Source organism: Phalaenopsis equestris, unplaced genomic scaffold (genome assembly GCF_001263595.1).
Source record: "Phalaenopsis equestris unplaced genomic scaffold, ASM126359v1 Scaffold000098, whole genome shotgun sequence".
Taxonomy (NCBI): domain Eukaryota; kingdom Viridiplantae; phylum Streptophyta; class Magnoliopsida; order Asparagales; family Orchidaceae; genus Phalaenopsis; species Phalaenopsis equestris.
Genome location: NW_018164540.1, coordinates 406,198 through 428,625, shown reverse-complemented (window position 1 = coordinate 428,625; position 22,428 = coordinate 406,198). Strand labels below are relative to the sequence as shown.

Here is a 22,428-nt window from a genome sequence, read left to right as displayed (position 1 = left end):
TTCTTCTTGTAGTTAAATCAGTGTGATCAATATACAGTGATGTATGTATGACAAGATATCAATAAAATGCTAAATAAAATGCAATAAACAAAAATAAAAATAGACATCATTTTTAACTGCTGTTGTACCTGAAAATATTGCATACTAGTATCAATCAATGTGTCATGCCATGTAAATAAATATATAAATCGAATAAGTAATGAACAATGCATGGTGTCAACAATCAGTACAACGAACATTTAAGTGCCAATAAACAATAATTAGTAGATTAATAGAATAACAATTTAAATACTCATTAGTCATGCATTTAAGGTATTTCGCTAGTCGGTCCATCCAATAAAATCTTAGTTTTCTTTTAAGTGACATACATTATATAGGAAGATTTATATACATTCCACTCAATTCTTATATATGGAAATATCTAATACCTGTACTTAAGGTTGCAAACGAATCGAGCCGAATCGAGCAGGGTTGTTTCCAAACTTGAGCTTGTTTATATAATTCAAACTCGAGCTCAAATCGAACTTTTGGGGCTATTTTTAAGCTTGAGCTTGCTTATAAAATTCAAGCTCGAGCTCAAATTGAGCTTTGTGTTTATGCTCCAGCTTTGTTCTTGTTTGAGTTTGGTTCTTATTCGTTCATATGATAATGAGTCATTATCAAGCAAATTAATTAGTAAATTATCAAGTTACTTAATTTCTTTCCAAACAATCTTTATTTAGCAAATTAAAATTATAGTTATTGTGTTATTTATATTCTAACTAGAAATAAACTTATCGAATAAAATAATGAGTAGTATGATTGAACTATTTGTTTTCTAAGCAAACGAGCTTATAAATAACTTGCTTGTTGAGCTTAGAAAAATAAATAAGTTTTAAATGAATAAGCTATTAAATGAATAATAAAAATAAGCATACAACTGCGTAAAAAAAATGAACTACTACACAAATAAGTTTTTATATTATTTTATGTACTACAAATTGAAATGTAATTTAATTTAAAATAAATGAATTTAAATTAAGCTCTCACTGATGTTATTCATGAGCATTAAATCGATCTTAGTTATGAACTTTAAATAAAATTGTTTATCAAGCTTTTTAACTAGCTTATTTGCAAGTTTTAAATGAAATTGTTTGTGAACATAAAAGAATCGAATAAGGAAGTGTTCAAGCTTGTTCATTTATCAATAAAACATTTTTATAAGTGTTCAAATTTGTTATTAGTTAATCAAACGAATATGAACGAGTTCTTATCAAGCCGAATTACAAGTAAGTTGTCAAATGCTTGGTTAATTTCAGCCCTGCCTCAACTTCAATTTTTACATAGGCACCTTACCTATACATGAAAAGGTGAATTTCACTTATTAAAAGTTAAAATGGGGGTATCTTTTATGTGATATGGAAGATTTGAGTGGTATAAATGTAAAAATTAAGTTTAGAAGTTAGCTACGTAAATACATAGGAATTGGGAGGTATGTATGCAAATGTCCTTCGCCCCTAATGTATAATAAGATTTACATATTTTGCAGACAAGTTAGCTCATACAACCGCAGTATTTTTCAAGGGAGAGTCATCAGGTCCCTCTCCTGTGTAGAGTTAGTGCAATTGACATAACCAACTTTTCAATACCCAACTAGTCTTTATCATACACAAGAAAACATTAGATGATCCTCATAAAATATAACCAAAACTCTAATAGCACATAAGCATTATATGGCACATGGTATTGTAAATAGTATGAATAATTTGAGCAATAGGAGGCAAATATTATTTCACAACAAGAATTGGTATACAGAACTAATATACACGAATGGTAATACTACACATATAACTACATTCAAAATGAATATAATATTATACAAACTTTATATAGTTTGCTTGAATAGTGGGGATAAAATTAAACAACATGTGAATCACGTGTACAATGTGTGTAGTATGCAATAAGTGCAGAAGTGACTAAAATGATCGCTGAACATTACAGCTTCACGGTCAACAGTCCTAAACAGAGTGAAATACCTAACATTATAGAGCAAAAAGGATATGGAATTACATTATCAAATTTTCACTCTAGTGTAAAATCAATATAAATACATGAAGAGTGAAATCACCAACTTTTTATGTAGAACAGTGATAGTCTACCTCAAGTAGATCATCTTCCCCAATTGTCTAGAATCCAGAATCAAACTCTAAGACCTCCAAATCAAAACTTTATGGCTAGAATCTTTCTCTCTTTCTCTCTCCACCTACATTTGGTTGGATGCAATAAGAATATGAATAAGAAGGAATGAATAAAAATAATGGAAATAAATATTATGTGAGAAAATTTAGATCTTCAAGTCTGCCCATACTTCAATAGACAGAAGAGACAACCAAAAAGGTTAAAATCATTCAAGAGAGGATAGATAAATCTCATTGCATCCACATCATAATTAATGAGGAGATTAACATAAATATTTATTTCCATTATTTTTCTGTATATTAGTTCTGTATACTATTTCAATAATGAAAATAAATATTATGGCAGAAAATTTAGATCTTCAAGTTTACTCAGAAATCAACAGATAGAAGAGACAACCAAGAAGGTTAGAATCATTCAAAAAATGCTAGATAAATCTCATTGCATCCACATTATAATTAATGAAAAGATTATCATTATTTTTTATTTCCAAGAAGGTTAGAATCATTCAAAAGAGTCTAGATAAATCTCATTGCTTCGGATCGCTATAATTCTTCAATGTTGATTAATATTTGTTCAATCTAGTTGAGATTATCATGTGTTTTCATGTAAGTATTAAGAGACGGTGAATATTTATCGATGAAGAGAATTGGCAAGTTAAAGCAAGAGCCTTGCATTAGGAACACCACTCTAACCTCTACTTACTTCAAACTATACATCATTTGTAGCTCCTTTCCTTCTTTTAAGATAGTAAGATAAATCCAGTGTTCTTTAATAATGATGATAGAAATTGTGGTGGAGATTCATTAGCTAAAACTTTTTTGGGATTTTTAGCCAAGTTGGACATAAGGAACACTTTTAACCATCCTAGTTGTACTAATCATTCTATTATGTTCTCGAGCACATGGTACAGCTTAAGCTTCTATATCAGGTATATGGTTTTGATGGTACCACAATAACGAGATTTGTCTTGCCATTCAATTGTGACTTCATCCTTGTAGCCAAGAAGAAAATTTTATCCTTAAATATCATGATTAAAACCTACTTCTTCGCCACGGTTTGTCACGAATGCTTGGAAAACAATTCTACATTGATGTATAAGTTATTGAGGGCAAGAGAAAGCTTCTCAAGCAGCAATTGTGATATTATTGTAAACCTAGATTGATATGGAATGTATTAATATTAAACCAAAGAGAAAATAATAAGCAGCTAAATGTGTCAGGTCTACTGGGGTTGATTACAAGTAGTATCAAGTAAAGAGAAATTCTCTCAACCAGCAAATTAAAAAGTCCACATTTGGCCATTTGTTAAGACAAAAGAGAAATCAGTAATGCATTGCACAAATTGTGCATATAAGCACGAAGAATGTGCTACAGTGCTAGGCTCCAAGCTCGATTTATAGAGCTTCAAATTTGTCATTAAACAGCAATTATTATGAGCTGTTTTGTAGAAGATTTAAGGAAGAATTGAAACGGGATTCAGAACCCTGCCAAACGGTCAAAATGACAGTTTTGAATCCTACAGAATCTTAAATCCTATTTCTCCATCTAGCCGCAAATCCTGGAGTTAGTTTAAATCCTCAAGTCTCATTTCTCTCAGAAATAAAAAAAATAAAAAAAAATCCTCAAGTATCACGAGAAGAATACTTCTCTGCTTCCGTTGAGGTTTCTCCGCTGAGCTCCAATCGTGACTCCTCCTGCTTCTTCGCCGTCGAGGGATGCGCACGGGGGAGAAAAACAAGGGTTTCGAACGGAAAAAATTTGCGTGCCTTAGACGTACGCATGGCTGCTTACATGCCTGCTTACTATATCCAACTTTTATTTAACCTAAAAGTAACTACCTATACGTGAAAATAGAAGCCTGAAATTTATTTGTAAGTTCAGCTATGTTATATAGAGATTACATCGATGCTATATTGATGTTAAAGACGATATAACGTGAATATAATGCATATATAATATGAATATAACTTTTATTATGTACGCAGCACTGCGTAAGTCTTATATACGCAATTTTTTTCTCGTTTCGAATGGCACCCTCAATCCTGTCGAACACGAAAAGGGGTTTCGTTTTTTCGAGCATTCAGTATGTAGATACATACCATCCAATTTTTATGTATTTACATAATTTACACCTAAATTTACCTTTATTTTTTAACCATTCAAATCTTTCATGTTATATAAATATATCACTAACATACCTACCACTTAATTCTTATGTATTTACATATCTCATACCTAAATCTCTGTTTCTACGTGCATACCGCCGCCACCCTAGATATGCATGAAAAGATATATTTCACTTTTAAAAATTAAAATAATTGTTTTTTTCCATGACAAGAAAGTTTTGGGTGATATAATTGTAAAAATTAAAATTTAGTTGTTATACATATAAATAAGCAGGAATTGAGTGGTATGCATGTAAATGCCCCTTTTAAATAAATAAGTAGGAACCGAGTGATATGTATATAAATCTTCCTATTTTTTATTTTAGTTTGCAAGATAACTTATCAACTAGTATTAACTAATCAAAAAATACTAATTCAACTAAATTAATATTGTTGGTGAATTAATCAAATTTTTATCGTTAATTCTTAGTTAATATTTAATTATAATTTAAAATTATACTGTTTATAATTGAATTATGCTAATAAATAAAAAAATAAATTACTAACTAATGATAATTTAGTCTTAAATTTTAATTATTTGATTATTAATTATTAGTATAACTAATAATACTAATAAATTAAATTAAATTGAACTAACATAACTTAACCGGATTTAACATTTTAAGACTAACTATTCATGGATTCACTAAATTTGGGTTATTTAGTTGGCTTAATTTAGAGTGCAGTGTAAATGAAATAAATGGCTTTTCAAAATTAATGTTTGATTGCATGAAAAAGAAATGCATTGTAATTTTTTTTTTATAAATTTAAAAATTCAACTTATTATAGTACAAAATTAATGTATTCCAAATTAATTACATTTAGACAACTTTCAAAAACACTGCAAATTATATTTTTTACATTAATTTTATATTTTTAATCAAATATAATAAAACAAAATCATACATTTATTTTACATCAAATTAAAAAATTTTAAAATGTTTAAAATATATTATATTTCATTTAGATTATTTTACTCTTTTCAACAAACAATATGATTTTTTTTTACTTCAAAACCCAAAGTTGCCAAACAACCACTTAGGGCTTTAGGCCAATCAAACATTAAGGGTCTGTTTGGGGTAGCTTATAAGTGCGGGCAGAGTTTTCAAAACGTCGTCGTACTGTTTGGTTCGCGCATTTCGCCAGCTTATCTGAAACTGCGTTTGAGTTTTTACACTAAACGCGGGCCGCAAGCTGACCCCTGCAGCCAGCCCGCGGGCTGCGTTTCAGGAAAAACAACTTATCCTGAAACGCACAAGCTGCCCCAAACGGACCCTAACGGGCGGCATTTTCAAAACGCCGCAGTACCGTTTGGTTCGCGTGTTTCGTCAGCTTATCTGAAACTACGTTTGAGTTTTTACACTAAACGCAGACCGCAGACCGACCCCTGCTGACTCCTGCGGCAGGCTCGCGGGTCACGTTTCAGGATAAGCAGTTTATCCTGAAACGCACAATCTGTCCCAAACGGACCATAAGTTTGTGACTAATTTGGCACGTTTCTCTTAATTTAATTAGGAATACAACTTTTCAAAAAAAAAAAAAAATATTTTTAGACAGAGGTTTCGTTCTATTCTTTTGACTGATTTAGGAGACTTGGGCACACTCTCCACTAAGTGGAGGTCGCTTTTGAAAATTGGGTTAATTAGTAGGTAGATTTTGACAAAAAAACAGCTGACCAGATTTATAACACGTGCAGCTGAACGCCATCTATTATAGCTAATTGATGATTTGTCGAAATAGTATTCTTTATATATTGGGCATTTACATACATAGCACCAAATTCCTATGTATTTACATATCTTAGCACCTAAACTTTACTTTTCATATATATACCGCTATGTTAACTTAAGTGTTAGATACATGTAAATTCAAAGGAAGTAAGTGGCATGTATGCCTGTCTTCTTTATATATAATTGCATACTTAGGATGTAATATAGAATTGCTTTCGTATTACTATGTTGTCAAAAGATTTATCTTATTACATATAATTTTTTATGTAAAATTTAAAATTCAAAGTATTAAGTAATTGGATCGAAACCATAGAAATTAATTTAAAATCATTTGAACTTCATTTCACTCGACACAAGAGCTAGATAACATCAATAAACAAATGCGGGTGCCCTCTATTCCATAATGTTGGCAACAACCAACGTAATTTGCTTGCCATTGTCCGACAGTGTTCATCCACCAATATCAATAACTAGCATCGCCACCACCTAACAACATTCATCAATCAAGGTATTGTTAATCATCATTCGATCTTTGACGCTTCTGATCAATCCTTGATTAATGTTGCTCACAATTGTTATGAACACCCGAAGTCACTATCAACTAATATCACTGACATGCAATTGAAAATACGTATTATCATAGAATATTTAAGGTTTTATACCAATGATCGACGTCTTAAACCTACTAACGATTAATGTTTGATGTTTATCTCGCCTAATCTATGTTCCTATCGAAGGTTAGAACTATTCAAGCATCAATATTTACACATTGCTAACTTGCATTTTCACTCGTCACATTATGTCTATCAACAATTAACATTAGACACCTATTAACTAATAATGTTTGATGTCCATCTTTCTAGCCATAGAGTTCCTATTTTTTGTTGATAGAATGAGTTAGTTAATTATTAATTATCACTAAACCTCCATGGTCCTTCTTAATTATTTCCCAACACTACCAACAATCCACGTTTGATATTCATTAGACACCTATCATGCTCATTCTCTTAACTAAAATGTGAACATGTTCGAAATTCTTTCAACGTACCAAATGCTGTAGCTTTTTTTAGCGTCTGTCCAGTAACACCCTGAGCCCAAAAGACAACACCACTATAGCCAATCCAATTTCAAAACCCAAAAACAGGATAGTGCAATGCTTGAAAGTCAGTGTTTCAGTGCCTATTGGAGTGTTAATTGGAAGATGTACATTTTAATATTCTCTTGTGCAAAGGAAAGGAACTTCCTCGAGTTTTCTAGTATAGAGAGGCATCAATGTGATTTAATTTGCACGATTCTCATTATTTTTTCCATAGTGGATTACATTGCATTGCGTGGTTTTCGTGATTTTTTGTATTTCTAGTTTTTTTTTTCTCTTTAAATCATGTGTTCAATGTGGTTTCTTTTTTTGTGTGCCTCTATTGAAAGTATTGCTTTGGATGTCTCCAATATGTTTCCACAATTCACATCTCTCATAACATTTATAGCCATTTAATTTAATTTTAAGGGATTGAATTTAGCAAGCGTTAACGAGAAGAAGAGGTTAAAGGTCAAATAGCTAAACCAAAGTTGAGCCAGAGGTTGAACCAAAGACGTTCTAAATATTAAAATTACATAAGCATAATTTAACTAATTTAATAATGATTGAATAATATTATTTTTATAATAAAATTTTAATTCATACATTTCATTTTTGAATATTTTGAATGATCTTTAAGCTTAAAATTTTTGGAGAATGATATTTTTTTTCCATTTATAGTTCTTATTTTAGTCATCTTATAAAAAAAAGAAAACACTAAAATTTGACAATTTATTGTAGAACTAATCGGATCTTTAAAAATTAGACTAGTTCACCGATTTGCTGATTCGTTGCGTTCAACCCCAATTCTAATATGTCTGAAATGAACCTCTCAAATGACATGTCCACGATTGAATCAGCTAAACAGGTCGGTCCAACCTAACTTTTAAAACCAGAAAAAAAAAGGCACACGATCAATTGAATGTCCAATTAATAAGAATGACTCCATGGCCGAAGGTAAAGAAATATGAGAATTTTAGAGGTATTTGTATGTTGTCGGACTTACTTCGGAGTGCGGATGAAAGGATCGAAGAATCTAGAAGAATTGAGTGGTACAATGTAATACTAAACTCTTGAGTTTTATATATGAAGTATACTAAAAATTGGGTGTTGAGTATAGAAACCCCCCGAAAATTATTCATAATTCTTAATATAATTATATCTATCATGAAGCTTTTTGTCTTTTTATTCCATCTTTCTAATCTTAAAAGACTGATTTTGCTGCCGACCTCAACTTCCTATCTGGAAAAGATCAGAATCTATAGCTGGAGATGCCTAATCATTTTTGCTTCTTATCCTAGCTATATATTAGGTGTAAATCTCCTTAAATCTATGCCAATCAGAAATTAAGCGGCTGACAGATAATAATATCATAATTACTATCTTTTTAAAAATGAAATACACTTGTTCATGTGTAAATTTGTGGCACCAAAATGCAATAAATGTAAATATTAAACCTTGGGTGTTAGACATGTAAGTAAATACATAAAATTAGTGTTAAACTTATGTTAATTTTATATGAAGTAAAAATTTGAGTGATATTAGTATAAATGGTAAAATTTAGGTGTTACACACACACACACATATACAGTTAGCTAAATGTGTCAATTGGTCGGATATATCTTTGTAAGCTGTAAGTCTATTCTGGCTGGGGTTTGATTCCCCCCGAGTACAAGATGTAGTACTCGAATTATCAGAAGCATAAGGGATGTCAGGGTTCGTATAATAGCCCTGGTCATTCCTTTATATATATATATATATATAAGCTAAATAATAAATAGATAAATACATAATATGTGGTATACAAGCAAATTACTCTAAATATATTGTATATATAAAAACAAAATCTGTGTCCATCTCTGAAACCAAAGGCAAAATCAATTTAGATGTATAAGAAATCAGCGAGCGAGAGGGAGAGATAGACAATTGGAAGTATCTCCAACAGAATCATATTTAATTAGCTGAAACTTCTTAGTCATGCAACCTTACTAAATTCTTTTCTAACAATTTACATGATTACATCAACCCAACCACAAAAATCCCAGTGTCTGATGCCGTATGCCACCAAACCACTAAACATTTAAATATTCACGCAATCAGAATCCCAATTCATTGTACCAAGAGTTTTCAACGTCACTCCAAACAAACAAAAAAAAAGTTTTTGGAGCTTAGCCTCTGGACCATTCCCCATTTCTCTGACGTCTGTCTGTGTACTGTTGGGCATGCAAAGAACCCGCGACGATTTTACTGTTTGCCTCCCCAAGAAACTTTCTATAATAAACGCACAATCTCCACCAACCTTTCCATCTTGAAACAAGCTTTTGAAGTTGTTATATCTCTGCATTGATCGGAAAGGTGAGATTTTTTTCCTGGCCCTTTACGATATGTGCGGTGGAGCGATCATTTCCGACTTCATCCCGTCGGCAAGGCAGCGGCGAGTTGCGAAAGACTGTCTATGGGCCGATCAGGGAAAGAAGAAGAAGAAGAAAAGAAATGATGGCCGGAAGATTCGTGCGGAGGAGTTCGATGATGACTTCGAAGCCGATTTCCAGGAGTTTAAGGACGAGGTGACGGAGGTGGACGAAATGGAGGAGCCTTTTGACGTCAAGTCTTTCGCTTTCCGTCCAAAGTTGGCGCCTTTAAGCAGAGGTAAGCACGCACATAAAGAGATTTTTGAAGAGTGGGAGTCTGCATCTTTTGATCATGTTTTCTTCTGGTCTGTTTTGGACGAGGTTTTTTTCTTTTCTTACGTGATTTTTATTTGTGGATTTAAATAGAAGAATTGCATATAAATCATCCGTAATGCGCTCAGTTGGTTGCCTGTTGATTGAAATATGTTTTAGAAAGTGGTTTCTTGCTTTCAAATTGCTTTGATAAATCTTATAAATTCATACACCTCGCTAGTATTTTTTAATTTTTGTTGTTCACACAATCACGAAAGAAGAATACTGCTTAATTTGCTCGCGATTAATCTTAACCACGATTGCATCCATTATTTCTTCTTCTCTTTACATGCGTAGCTGAGGATTCAACAATTCTGAAACGCTTTCAATTGGATGGAGATGCTGATCATAAATCAGGCAAAAGGAAGAGGAAGAACCAGTACAGAGGAATCCGCCAACGCCCATGGGGAAAATGGGCGGCTGAGATTCGAGATCCTCGCAAAGGAGAACGGGTCTGGTTAGGAACATTCGACACGCCGGAGGAGGCCGCTCGAGCTTACGATGCTGCAGCTCGTAAGGTTCGAGGCAAGAAAGCCAAGGTGAACTTCCCTGATGAAGCTCCCAAAACTGCTCTGAGTCATCCTCCACAAACATTGCAAGAAAACTCTAATTGGGAATCAAGTTTCGATGCAAACTACAATTTTTACTCGAGTTTTTGTATGGGAGAGGAGATTGTTGTGCCAATAAAGATTCAGAATATGTATTCCGAGCAGGAAAGCAACTCTTTAAATTGCTCGGATTATGGCTGGGAACATGAGTTCAATAACCCTGAGATTAACTCAATTCCATCTACTACTGTTGATGAACTTAAATCTGCGTACCTGGAAGAGAGTGCGGCTGGCAAGAAACTCAAAACTGATTCTGGTGAGGATTCAGCAATGAAATTTTCAGAAGATCTGTCGGCTTTTGATCCAGTTCTGAAGTTCATGACATCCTCTGAAGGAACCTTAGATGGATCACTTGATTCCATTCTTGGCACCGAGATGATTCAAGATGGAATCAATTTCATGGATCTCTGGAGCTTTGAGGACATCCCTATATCTGATATGATTTTCTAAATTATATCTGATATCTATCCGGATCTCTCCAAATTAGAAGAAAAATGTAAGCTTTCTCCACGCTGATCGGTTTAGTAAAGTACTTATTGATCGATTTGGTTTTAATTCTGAAATATTTTTCATTCTTTTCGGTTCTGATGTTTCAGAGACATATATGTGGAGATTATGAAGAGGCTGAACTGTTAGCCAGATATGCTACCAATTTCATTGAAGCAGACGTTGGTTATTATATGCTAATAAGTGTAGTTTTTCTGTACTGATTGTTGTGTCTTTCAGAACTGAAATATGTGCGAGTGGTTTGCAGCTGATTTCTGGTTTTGTATATTGTTGTTGTTAGAGATATAATTACTTGATGAGTGGTTATGTTTATCTTTTCTCTGTGTGCCTTGTTCTTAATTGCGGTTAAATTATTGAATGTATATATAGCTTATTTATTTTATTTAAAATTTGTACTCACTGTCTTCTTTGGATAATGTTAGATTCGGAGTGTTTTTGGGGGAACTGTAACTTCTTAGCTTTTTTAATTGCAGTTTAACTGCCTCAGAAAGCTGCTGCGAGGAAACTGACTGATTGTTTGTTGCAGCTGTGTGAAGACAGCTGTGTGACAGCTGTTTCTGGACAAATGATAATTCTGCTCCTATTAAGTAATGTTGTGTAGGAATTTTTTTGATATTTACATCTCCCAAACCTTTTAAAAATTATCACTATTTTAACTTATCAAAAGTGAAATACACATTTTCATGTATGAATTAGGTGTTCTACATGTAAAAATTGAACTTTAGGTGTTAAATTTCTAAATACATGAGAATGTAGTGATGATAAGCATGCAATTCTTTCTTTATAAATAATAAAAGGCCTCTTCAGCCGTCCCCAAACCCATCTCTGCCATGTAGGCGCTGCCGCCCTCGGAACCTCTGACTGGATCTACCTTGGCACTAACATCAAGTTCCCCGGCGTCCCTCTCCACCACTCCATCGACATCGAGCAGTTCCTCATCACCAACGCCACCTTACACTCCGAAGCCTCAATACCCTTCATCGCCCCCTTCGAGTTCCCTTGCGGTAAGTGCTGACAGTTCTCGAACGGGGAGGGGCAAGGCGTAAAATGCTTTCGCTCGAACTGGAAGGGGCAGTTGGTCCAACGAGGAGGAGGGGCGGTTGCGTAATATGCTACTGCTCAAATCCCGTGGCCCGCTTTTTGCCAAAACAGTGCTCCGCCGCGATCCCCCCGCCGAACCAAAAGAACACTAAGTGTGAGGTGGCATATATGTAAAAATTGAAGTTTAGGTGTAAGATATGTATTTACATAAAAATCAAGTGGCATGCATGTAATTCTCACATAAAAATATATTTGTTAATGGTTTTTAGATAGAATTATTTATTTATTTATTAGATTATATTTTAGCACTACGAAATTATGAAAAAACTTAAGAATTTAATTCTAATCAATTTATTTGTTTATGCGAATTTGTGGAAGAATTAAATTTCACCTTAAATTTGGCTTGGATTGTAGGGCTGTAAATGAACCAATGCATTTGATGAGCTACTTGAATTAGGCTTATTAACACTACATCAAATTTGATTAAGTTAATAAATAAAATGAATTTGAATATTTTTTAAAAAATTTATAATTAAATAAACCAAATATAAAGATAATTTAACTCGTTTATTTATGTTCATAAATAAATTAATTTGTTATTTAATAACTAACTTATTAATTAATCTATAATTACATTTTATAACATTAAAATAAAATTTAATTTACTAAAATTTATTTGATTATTTATTTATTAATAATATATTACAATCTATTATAAATATGCATATTAATTTAAAATAATTTCTTGTTATTTTTTTTTTAATATATTAATTTGCTAATATATATTCATATCATTTGATCTAAGAAAAAAATTAACACTTCAACACTAATTTGAATTTTACTTAAAATGCTTATTTATTTATATTTATATGAATTTTTGTTAATAATTTTATATAAAATGTTAAATATTTCTTAAAATTTTTAACTTATTTATACACTCGTTAAACTAATCTTCCAATTAAAAATAAAAAGTAAAAAAATAAATAAATATAATTATTAAAAATTTCAAACTAGTCAAATCTGAACCGGCAATTAAAGAGAATGCCATTCACATTTCAATTATTTTTTCCTAAAGTTAGAAATAAATAGCACCAAATTAATTCAAAGCCAAAAAAATTGAAGTGTTGGCCACCCATTGTTAAGAGATTTTTAATGTATGTGAGGGCTGTAAATGGAACATCACCACTTTATAATGACCCAAATACATCAAAATAATTCAAAAGGCGAATAATACCTTCACATACATTGAAAATCTCTTGAACTACAATCAATTGGTCAGATGATCATAAGGAATGAAATCAAAACCAAAATAAAATCACACCCACAGTAATCCTTGAATTTGTAGAATAAGCCAATAAACTCAAAGCAAGGCATTAAATTTAATCACCAAAAAACTGCTACTAAAGACCGAAAAATCTGATACACACGTGCCTACACGAAGGAATGCACGCGCCTCCCTTCACTACGATTGAATGGGGGTCCTGGATAAGCACGTGCCTCCCTTAGTCGAAGGAACGCAGGAGCCTTCCTTCACTGTAAGTGAACCGGCCAGACCAATCCCGACCAGTCGACAGCTTGACAAAGCCAATCGGCACAATAGAAACGAAACCGACCTCTTTTTTGAATGTTTTGAGGGGAGCGGGGCAAATTAGCCCTCTATACCCAACATGAGAGGGATTAGGGCGATAAATAATATAATGATATTTTAGGAGGAACAAAAGACCAAATTTTCGGCACAGCCTCATCTTTGAAAATTTTCGGCAATTGTGGCCCACTAAGCCGACTAAGCCGCTAATCACATGCAGGTGGAAAGGAAGTAAAGGGATATTTTGAGGGGAAAATATGAAGATGATCTTTAAGAGTATTTAGGAAGGCTAAGTCACTAGGGTTTATTTTTATGTTTGTTTCGGCTGCAGTTTTTTCTTTTGGTGGTATTCCCGGCATCGTCTAGGATTTGTGGAGAGATTATCTACCTCTCAAACAGTAGATCAACAATCTATTTTGTTTGTTTTCATTGGTATTAATAAAATCAGCATGTTTGTATGCTGTTTTGGGTTCCGGATCATATCAGAATCAACATTTTTATCAACACAACATTTCATTTTGAACAATTTATATGTACAGATAAGGTGCTGCAAAACCAAACATTTTCCTTTTTTTTGCAGAATTCTGAAATATATTTGCAACACCAGTTCCCAAAACAGATATGAACATATCAGAATCAACATATTTTATCAACATAACATTTTATTTTGAACAATTTATATGTACAAATAACGTTCTGCAAAACCAAACATTTTTTTTTTTTTTGCAGAATTCTGAAATATATTTCAGAATTCTGAAATATATTTACAACGGCGGTCCCCAAAACAGATATGAACAAATTCAGGAATACAAATTTTTTACTGGTTTATTTAACGAAATCTTCAATTTTTACCTCTAAAAATAAAAAGTATTTCATATACAGTTAAAAAGGTCATGAAGAGCAGCATAGAGTGGACCTGCAGCCTTTGGCCTCTCCACAGTACCCAGTAAAATGTCCGTCGTAGTCAGATAAGGATCACCATAGAAACGCAGGTTCGCATCCATCCTCGTAAACACAACGTTTCCTTCCATTGAAACCCCTATAAAAGCACCTGTTCCAGGTTTCAGCTGAGATTGCATATCATGCTTACTCATCAAACTCCTAACTCCATAACAAAATACAGAGTTGCATGATGCTGAAGCAAGAAAATAGTTTTTTCTTCTGATTATAACCTTTTTACAGTTTTTTCAGAATTTTTTTATGGTGTGAAACAGTTCTTCCACATAGCTGTTATAAAAAGCTGTTGCTGTTCAATTTCTTAATAACAATTAAAAAAAATTATAATACTTGCAAAAGCTTTTTAACAAAATTACTTTTTTCAAGACAATACAACTAATTTCAAATATTGCTATAGATATAGTTGCCGCAAACAAACCATGAACTCTGAAGTAAAAAATTCGTGGCATTTACAAAAATAGCACACAATTCTTATGTAGTTACATTACTCACACCTAAACATTCATATTCATATTCATATTCATGGCACACAAAAACTCAAAACTTTAATATCACATCAAAAATAACTTTATTATCACTTCTTTAAAGTAAAATACACATTTTCATACGGAAGTTTAAAGGACCAAAGTTTTGCATATGTAAGTTTAAGAATGAGATATATAATTCAAAACAATTTTGTGCTATGTAATGTTAAGTTTCCTGCGACTTAACATCCCCCAAGCAGCACCCAGTGAGAATCATTGGATAAAAAGTAAAATCACAAAAAAAAAAACTAAAAGAACAATTCAAGTCTGTCTAGCATGGCCAAAAGAAAAAAAAAAAAAGGCACCTTTGCTGCAGCTGTAAGTATAGCAGACCCCGCGTCCTCTATCTCCAGCCCTGAGATCTGCTTCTAAAACCCTACCAACTGGACCTGCTGCAGCACTTAAACCTGCTCCAAGTGAAAAATGCATTTTACTGCAAAATGTCTTCACAGTTTCAGAGTCGTGAAGTACAGCAATGAAGTCCATCAGCTCTCCTCCAATCTACATAACAGAGTCAAATAATAAGCCGCTGCATTGAAAAAAGGGACATTTACATATATTCAACGCAATTCCTATGTATTTACATATCTAACACCAAAAGTTTTTTACATTTATACCACCCAAATCTTTCACATCACATAAAAGACACCAACATGTTAACTATTAAAAAGGAAAATACACTTTTTCATGCATAGAAAAAGTGGTGGTGTATGTAAAAATTGAAGCTAAGGTGTTCGATACATAAATACATAGAAATTAATTGGCATGTATGTAAATCTTCATTAAAAAGGTCTCCATTTGTGAATCTATTGAGCACAAAGCAATACAATTCAAGTTTCTCAACCCAAAATAAGCCAACTGAAGTAGGCTTATGTTACAATACAGTTATAAGACACAGGTTGTTCTTAAAACTTGTGCCTTCCATAGAATGAATTGAAAAAACATGTCAGATTCATTTTAATGGAAATAATATATAAAAAAAAGCATTTCATGCTTTAGGTCTTTTAATATATTTGGGAAACAAAATATATTGGCAGTAGATATTTCAAGCTAGCAAAAAATAATCCAGGTGGATATCTTTGGTGTGATAACTGAAACTAATACACAGATTCAATGTTTAGAATGTGTTGTTCTCTTCAAGTAATAGTTTGATAATCTGAGAGTTCCTGTGAGCTTATAGCAAAGAACTTTTCAGTATAAAAGTGTGCGGGGAGCAAAATGCTGTCAGTATGAACTTATTTTGTAAATAGGTAGAGCTTAAATTCATCTAAAATCAGGTAGGCCTAAAATTTTCACCTAATTAGTTTGGATAACTTTTTGAGGAGTAAATAGAATCTACAGACGCCACTTCATTGGATATGAAGTGCTTGAAAATGGCTATCAATTTTAGATGATAAAATCAAAAGATCATCAGGAGCATTAAAATTATATTCAATGAGACTTTAATGTACAATGATAGGTTTGATAGTACAAAAAAATAAGCTAGTAAAGATGCAGCAGAACAAGAAAAAGACAGACGTTACAGGGTAAAAAACATTTTAAAATCATGTTGAAGCATAGTAGAAAGACATAAAATTATAATTAGATTTAACAAATTCACCATTGATATACCGAATTTACTGCAATTTCTTGGTCAACCTTCGTGTTTAATTGAGGGAGGGTTCTCTCTCTCTCTCTCTATACAAAATATTTGAAGTATAATCCCTATATGGGATATTATTAAAAGCCCTGAATATATGAGTCAGATTTATTCAAACATTGCTATGTGATTTCTTACCCATACTCCTGCCTGAAATCTCTGCAAAACTATAGCTAGATTTTATTGCTCGACTTCAAGGTTAAATCCCATAAGTTCTTGGCTAATAAGTTTGTTTCCACAGCCTCAAAACCTTATAAAGGGAATAGCAAAGGGGCTGTGATGATACATATATAAAATTTCTCCATCAAAGCTTTGTGATCAAAAGGAACATCTGGAAGTTTCGAGTTGGATACAAAATATATAATGCTTCTATTCCTTTGATGGGATGGGATGGATTTCTTCTAATTGATTTGATTTTTATTTAAAGTTTGAGATGTCTGAAATAAAACAAAAAGACAAAAATAGAAGAACGATGAGAAAAATAGAAGAGAAACCTCGCTGATATGAAAACGAGAAGGAAAATATTTAAGGGCAAATAATGCATCTTTTACAAACCTTAGAAACTAGTGAAAAATTCTAATATTTCTATCCATGTTTCGGCAACTATGTGAAAAAAGATGAAACCGTTGAGATACCTTCATGATAACAAACCAGTGTGTTCCAAATAAACTTGTCATGAGCAAAAATGTATGCTCGAAGCCACACGGGTTCTCAGTGAGATCTAATTATACAACACAATCCAATCTTATCAGATTCTATATGATTAGGGAATCAAATGAAGAAAAAATGAACCATGCATTAAGAAAAAAAAAAGTCTGGGTCTTTGGTCTCAAATCTTTGCATGAAATCAACATTGCTACCAAGCATAACAAATACTTGCTTTGTCCACAAAATATCACCCAAATAATTCGAGGAACTACGGAAAATAACAGAATTCCCTAGTAACTTCTGGGCAGTAAAACCATTTACAAAGAAAGCATCCAGCTAGTCAATGTTAAACTGGATAATAGATCATTATGCTAAATATTCATGCAAGATGTTTTAGCAGAGATTAATGTCATATTACTGCACAATTACCTGTGCTCCCCATCCTAGACCAACAGATAATATGGCAGATGGAGCCGACCACGTCCCATCCATCCTTCTAGATACCACAAGACCTGTGCCAAACTTATACGAAATTACTGTGCCAGCTTTAACCATTGTTAGAATCGCAAGCCCTTTAGCATCCTTCAAAACTGCTTGCGGAATGGACTTCTCTGGATTTAGTCGTGCAACCTACAGATTGATCAACAGCATTGCAATAATGCATCGTTCAACTTCACTAAAATTGATCATGTAAAACTCAGAGAAGAACATAGGATGCATGCTAAAAATGTTGAAATCAAAGGTAAAAACTTCAAAGAAAAGAGAAATGATAGAGTAAAGTGTCAAAATAGTCCTGTCCTTTTACATGGAGCCATTTCAGTCCCATAGTCTATAAAAGTGGTAATTAGTCCCAGACTTTTTAAACCGGAGTTGAAATAGTCCTCCGTGGCGACTATATCAGCCTATATTAAAATAACTTTGGGACTGAATTGACATTTTTATATGCCGTGGAGACTAAAATGACTACATGCAAACAGTCGAAGGGCTAGTTTTGCACTTTACTCATAAGTCATGAATGAAATCGCAAATGGCTCACCTTCGAGTAACTCCTCAAAATATTAGCCGCCTTGTATATTTCATGTTCCATTGACAAACCCAAAGGTAAATTCAACCATGCTCTGGTGCAAGTCCAATCCGTAACATCATGTTTTGCAGACTGCACTGCATTGCTAATTGAATTTATCAATATACTCTGCAAAGGATCGAGCCTTTCAAAACAAACATCACAAACTCTTTTAGGATCTCGCGTGTGAAACTTAACGGGCAGCAAGCATCTCCCTTTTGTGCATCCTCTGCAAAAAATACCTCCACAAAACCTACAATGATGTCTTCCCCGTGTAAGGGCTGTAAAAGGAGACGAACATTGCATGCAGACTGTGGTAGAACTATCTGGCAACCATTCTGGAGGCTCCGCTTCAAGAACATCTCTATATGCACTATAATTGATAGCTTCTGGCTCGAGCAATGGAGGAGCACTTGGTATGCAGACAGACGAATGCAAATAACTCCCTCCATCCTTTTCGTAGCCAAGAAATGACACGCTTGAGCCAAAATTTTGTTGAGGTTGAATGCTAGCAAGACCTTTACTTCGTCCCATTAGAATTGCAGCTATTCCGCTTATTACATTTTTCAAATTCACTTCAGGCTCAGCCGTAGATCGTTGTGCTGAGACATAGTGATCTTCGTCTGAACTGTCTCCGTCAAAAAAGTCAGATTCGACTGAATATGAATGCTCGTAATCTCGACTAAATGCTTTTCGCCCTGATTGGAGAGTATGATCTTCCATGACGCCCTGAGAATTACAAGTAAAGTTTTTCTTGCACTGATTTTCTTTGACATCAGAAAGTGAAGAAAATGAAACTGTTCTTTCAGAAGCAGCCATATTGAATTTCACTAATCAAGCTCACGCACAAAAAATTACTTTCCCTGCAGATTATCACATATGTATATTTTGAGAACCCAAAAGTAAAATTTACAATCAATGATTCCCTTAACTCTCAAAATAACCTTGACATGATGCCCCTAAAGTAAAGAAGTAATAGTTTGGTTCAAATTCCAAAAAAAATTAAGCTTCCATAAACAAGCACACATCTTAAACTATGTTGTTAGTGTATTAATATAAGCATAAGAAAGATATTAATCAATTACATAAATCATTCTCCATGCTAGCACTGATAAATACAAAGACTTATTGAGCAAATAATTTACACATGGACAAAAGACAAGATCGAGCAAAAACAAAACAAGGGAAAGGGAGGTTGAAATAAGAGACTAGATCTTTCTTATATAGCATCTCTAAGATGGAACTTTCAACACTACCCAGACAATTAAATCTTCAATTTAATCCATTTGAAGCGAAAGAAAAAAAAAATAACGCCTTTTATTTGCTGACAAGAATATCATAACACTAAACAGAATTTTTACAAAAGAAAATAAATCTTCAAGGACTTCTTCAATAATAAGTGCATTTTAAAAGTTACAGAAAGAAGATAGAAGTATAAAAATAGAGACTTAACAACCAAATGAGATTTCTATATATAAAAGAAACCATTATAAATGCAGTGGGTGTCTCTTAATTCACAGTATCCAATTATTGGGAGCAAGATTCATTACAGAGCCATTAAAAATGTTGGGGGTTCTGCAGGCCAGTTTCATATCATGTAACTGAAAAGCAATTCACATAATTTTATAGGATAATCTCCACGGAGTTTAAATATTCCCATGGAAGGCTCCAAGCTTCGGTTAATGTTTAAGATCTAATTAAACCGCCAACAAAAATTTCGGAGAGAAACAGAACTAAACAGCAAAAATGTCGTCTAAAGTAAATTCTAATGCAAAAACTATCATTTTAACCAAAAATCAACTATATCAGACCTCAGCTGAATGAATAAAATCTGGGGGGACACTTGAAATTCAAAAGAAAAACATCATAATAATCTGATGGGAAAGTTTTAAATTCTATTAGTAGAACTGATAAACAAAATACAAGATTAAAAAACAGACTTTCCACAAAGATCCTTCCCTATGTGTACCAATACCTAAGAAAGGGATAGAAACAAGAACGAAAGAATGGAAAAGCGACTGCAGCGCAGGTCAAAAGAATAAGAAGAAAACGACGAAATTGATGATGATGATGATGAAGCAAAATCAAACGAATCTAACATCACCATTAGAAAAGAATCATAGAGAGATGCTATGTTGTTCCAAATGAAGCAGCTAAAGACGTGAAAATTGGTCTTCCTCGCGCTTGGATGACAAGAAATACATAACTGCCAGGAAGACGCAAAATGACGCGCAAAAAAGGAAGTTTTATGAGCATCTTACAGAAGATTCTTGCGTTTTTTTAATTTTAGTAAAAGCAATATCCCGTCTCTTCGTCTTCTGAAAATCGAGATTAGCTGTTCTTCGCATACAATTATAAAGACGATTACAGTAAAATAAATTCCAAAAATACGTTTCGATCTTTACCCAATAAGTTGGAAAAACAAAATCAAATTGAAAAACGCACCTTGCGCCGGGGAAGAGCGAACGGAGACGACTGGAAAACAGCGAGCCGAGCACGAAGCGGAAGAGTTGAGGCGACAGGTAAACTTAGGGCACGGCTAAGCTTTTGCGGGCAAGAAAAGATAACAAGGCTATTTAAAAAAAACTCCTATTTAGAGAACGGTCCATTATGTATTTTTGTTTTTTGCGCTAAATTAATAAATGATGTACAATATTTATTTATTTTTATTTTTTTTGAGCTAGATTAGAATAAAAATTTATTCATTTATATTTATTTGAAATAATTAGATAATTATATTTACTTATCTTTTCTTTATATTAATTTTATAAGAATTAAAAAAAATAAATTTTATTATTTTTTAAAATTATTTGATGGTATAATTTAAATATAAAAGTTTAGATGTTAGTTACATAGAATTTGGGTTGTAGCTAGTGATCTAAACCAGCTTGGCTCTTGTTCGGCGGTTTGAAATTGGCTCGTGTTCGAAATGACTCGTGAACAGTGTTAAAGTTCGGCTCGAAAAACTTATTCATGTTCTTGTTCGGCTCAAAATTGACTTGTTAGAATATAAAATTATTATAATAATTAATTTTTTAAATAAAAATATAATAATAAATTTTCTAAAAAAATATTTGTATAAATTTTAATTAATTATAATTTATAATATTTAAATTTTATGAATATTTCTTTATATATATTCGAGTCAATTATGGCCGAACAAGATTAAACAAATATTTGTTCATGTTCTGCTCATTTACATTTCGAGCTTAAAAATTTGTTCATGTTCGGCTCGTTAGGCTTAACGAACAAGCCAACCATGAGCTGCTTAAGGAGTCGAACATGAGTTATTCGCAAATAACGAGTCAAATTGAATGCCCTAGTGGTAGCTGTGTAAATATCCAAAAAAACTACTTTAAAATTGGATGGTATATATGTAAATATCATTAATCTCTATCCCAATATTTATTTCACTCTCCTGGGGGACATTTGAGAACTAGCTGAACTTTGGAGCTCCATAAATCCAAAGTGGCTTGTAAATAATTACATAAGTTTTTTTTTATTTATGACTTTAAATTTGAGTTTGCTCTTTAAATATTTAAATGAGTCGAACACGAGCCAATTCGACTAAACAAGTTTAGATAAGTTGAGCATCGTCAAAGTTTTTAGCAAATAGGCTGAATGTCTTTTTTCTTAGCTTTCATTTCAATAAATAATGGTTTCCACGATCTATTTTAGGTATCCTAATAATACATAATAATTTGTAAAAATATATATTCAAAATCTAGTCATTCAGCTATAAGGAAAGAATATGTACAATTAATATATAAAATTTAATTCAATAATTTAAATAACAAAACTCCTGGTTATGATAAGCATGAATAGACTATTTAGGAGTTATTATGAACATAAGTCAAATTTGAACAATATATTCAATAGAGCCAAACTCGAACAATAAAAAATTTGAAGGAGCCGAGCACGAACAACCCTTCAACTCACTTAATTTTTGGGTCTCGACTTAGTGACTTTTTCTCTTCTGTAAAATC

The 22,428-nt window shown here is 32.7% G+C and overlaps 2 protein-coding genes and 1 long non-coding RNA gene across 3 annotated transcripts; 1 reads left to right on the top strand and 2 right to left on the bottom strand.

The window, feature by feature from the left end:
- Positions 1-1,838: 1,838 nt before the first annotated feature.
- LOC110020470 lies at positions 1,839-3,972 on the bottom strand. The gene is made up of 3 exons (XR_002293524.1): positions 3,822-3,972; positions 2,139-2,242; positions 1,839-2,015 (listed from the first exon to the last, which is right to left on the bottom strand). It is a non-coding gene; the product is annotated as an uncharacterized LOC110020470 (long non-coding RNA).
- Positions 3,973-9,307: 5,335 nt separating this feature from the next.
- On the top strand, positions 9,308-11,297 carry LOC110020530 (ethylene-responsive transcription factor 1-like). Its single transcript, XM_020718671.1, has 3 exons — positions 9,308-9,796; positions 10,168-10,974; positions 11,075-11,297. Exons 1-2 carry the CDS (start codon positions 9,532-9,534, stop codon positions 10,926-10,928), a joined length of 1,026 nt encoding a protein of 341 aa, XP_020574330.1. The 5' UTR covers positions 9,308-9,531; the 3' UTR covers positions 10,929-10,974; positions 11,075-11,297.
- A 3,081-nt stretch (positions 11,298-14,378) lies between these two features.
- On the bottom strand, positions 14,379-20,987 carry LOC110020515. Its single transcript, XM_020718645.1, has 5 exons — positions 20,888-20,987; positions 18,416-19,171; positions 17,809-18,009; positions 15,398-15,593; positions 14,379-14,662 (listed from the first exon to the last, which is right to left on the bottom strand). Exons 2-5 carry the CDS (start codon positions 19,163-19,165, stop codon positions 14,484-14,486), a joined length of 1,326 nt encoding a protein of 441 aa, XP_020574304.1. The 5' UTR covers positions 19,166-19,171; positions 20,888-20,987; the 3' UTR covers positions 14,379-14,483.
- Positions 20,988-22,428: the final 1,441 nt, after the last annotated feature.

What these genes read in the sequence shown, in the direction of transcription:
- LOC110020515 (XM_020718645.1), bottom strand. Translation starts at nt 19,165, where the DNA reads ATGGAAGATCATACTCTCCAATCAGGGCGAAAAGCATTTAGTCGAGAT. An exon ending in TTTTGAGGAGTTACTCGAAG is followed by an intron (nt 18,010 to 18,415) that starts GTGAGCCATTTG and finishes ATCAATCTGTAG; the next exon opens with GTTGCACGACTAAATCCAGA. An exon ending in GTCTAGGATGGGGAGCACAG is followed by an intron (nt 15,594 to 17,808) that starts GTAATTGTGCAG and finishes TCTGTTATGTAG; the next exon opens with ATTGGAGGAGAGCTGATGGA.
- LOC110020530 (XM_020718671.1), top strand. Translation starts at nt 9,532, where the DNA reads ATGTGCGGTGGAGCGATCATTTCCGACTTCATCCCGTCGGCAAGGCAG. An exon ending in GTTGGCGCCTTTAAGCAGAG is followed by an intron (nt 9,797 to 10,167) that starts GTAAGCACGCAC and finishes TTACATGCGTAG; the next exon opens with CTGAGGATTCAACAATTCTG.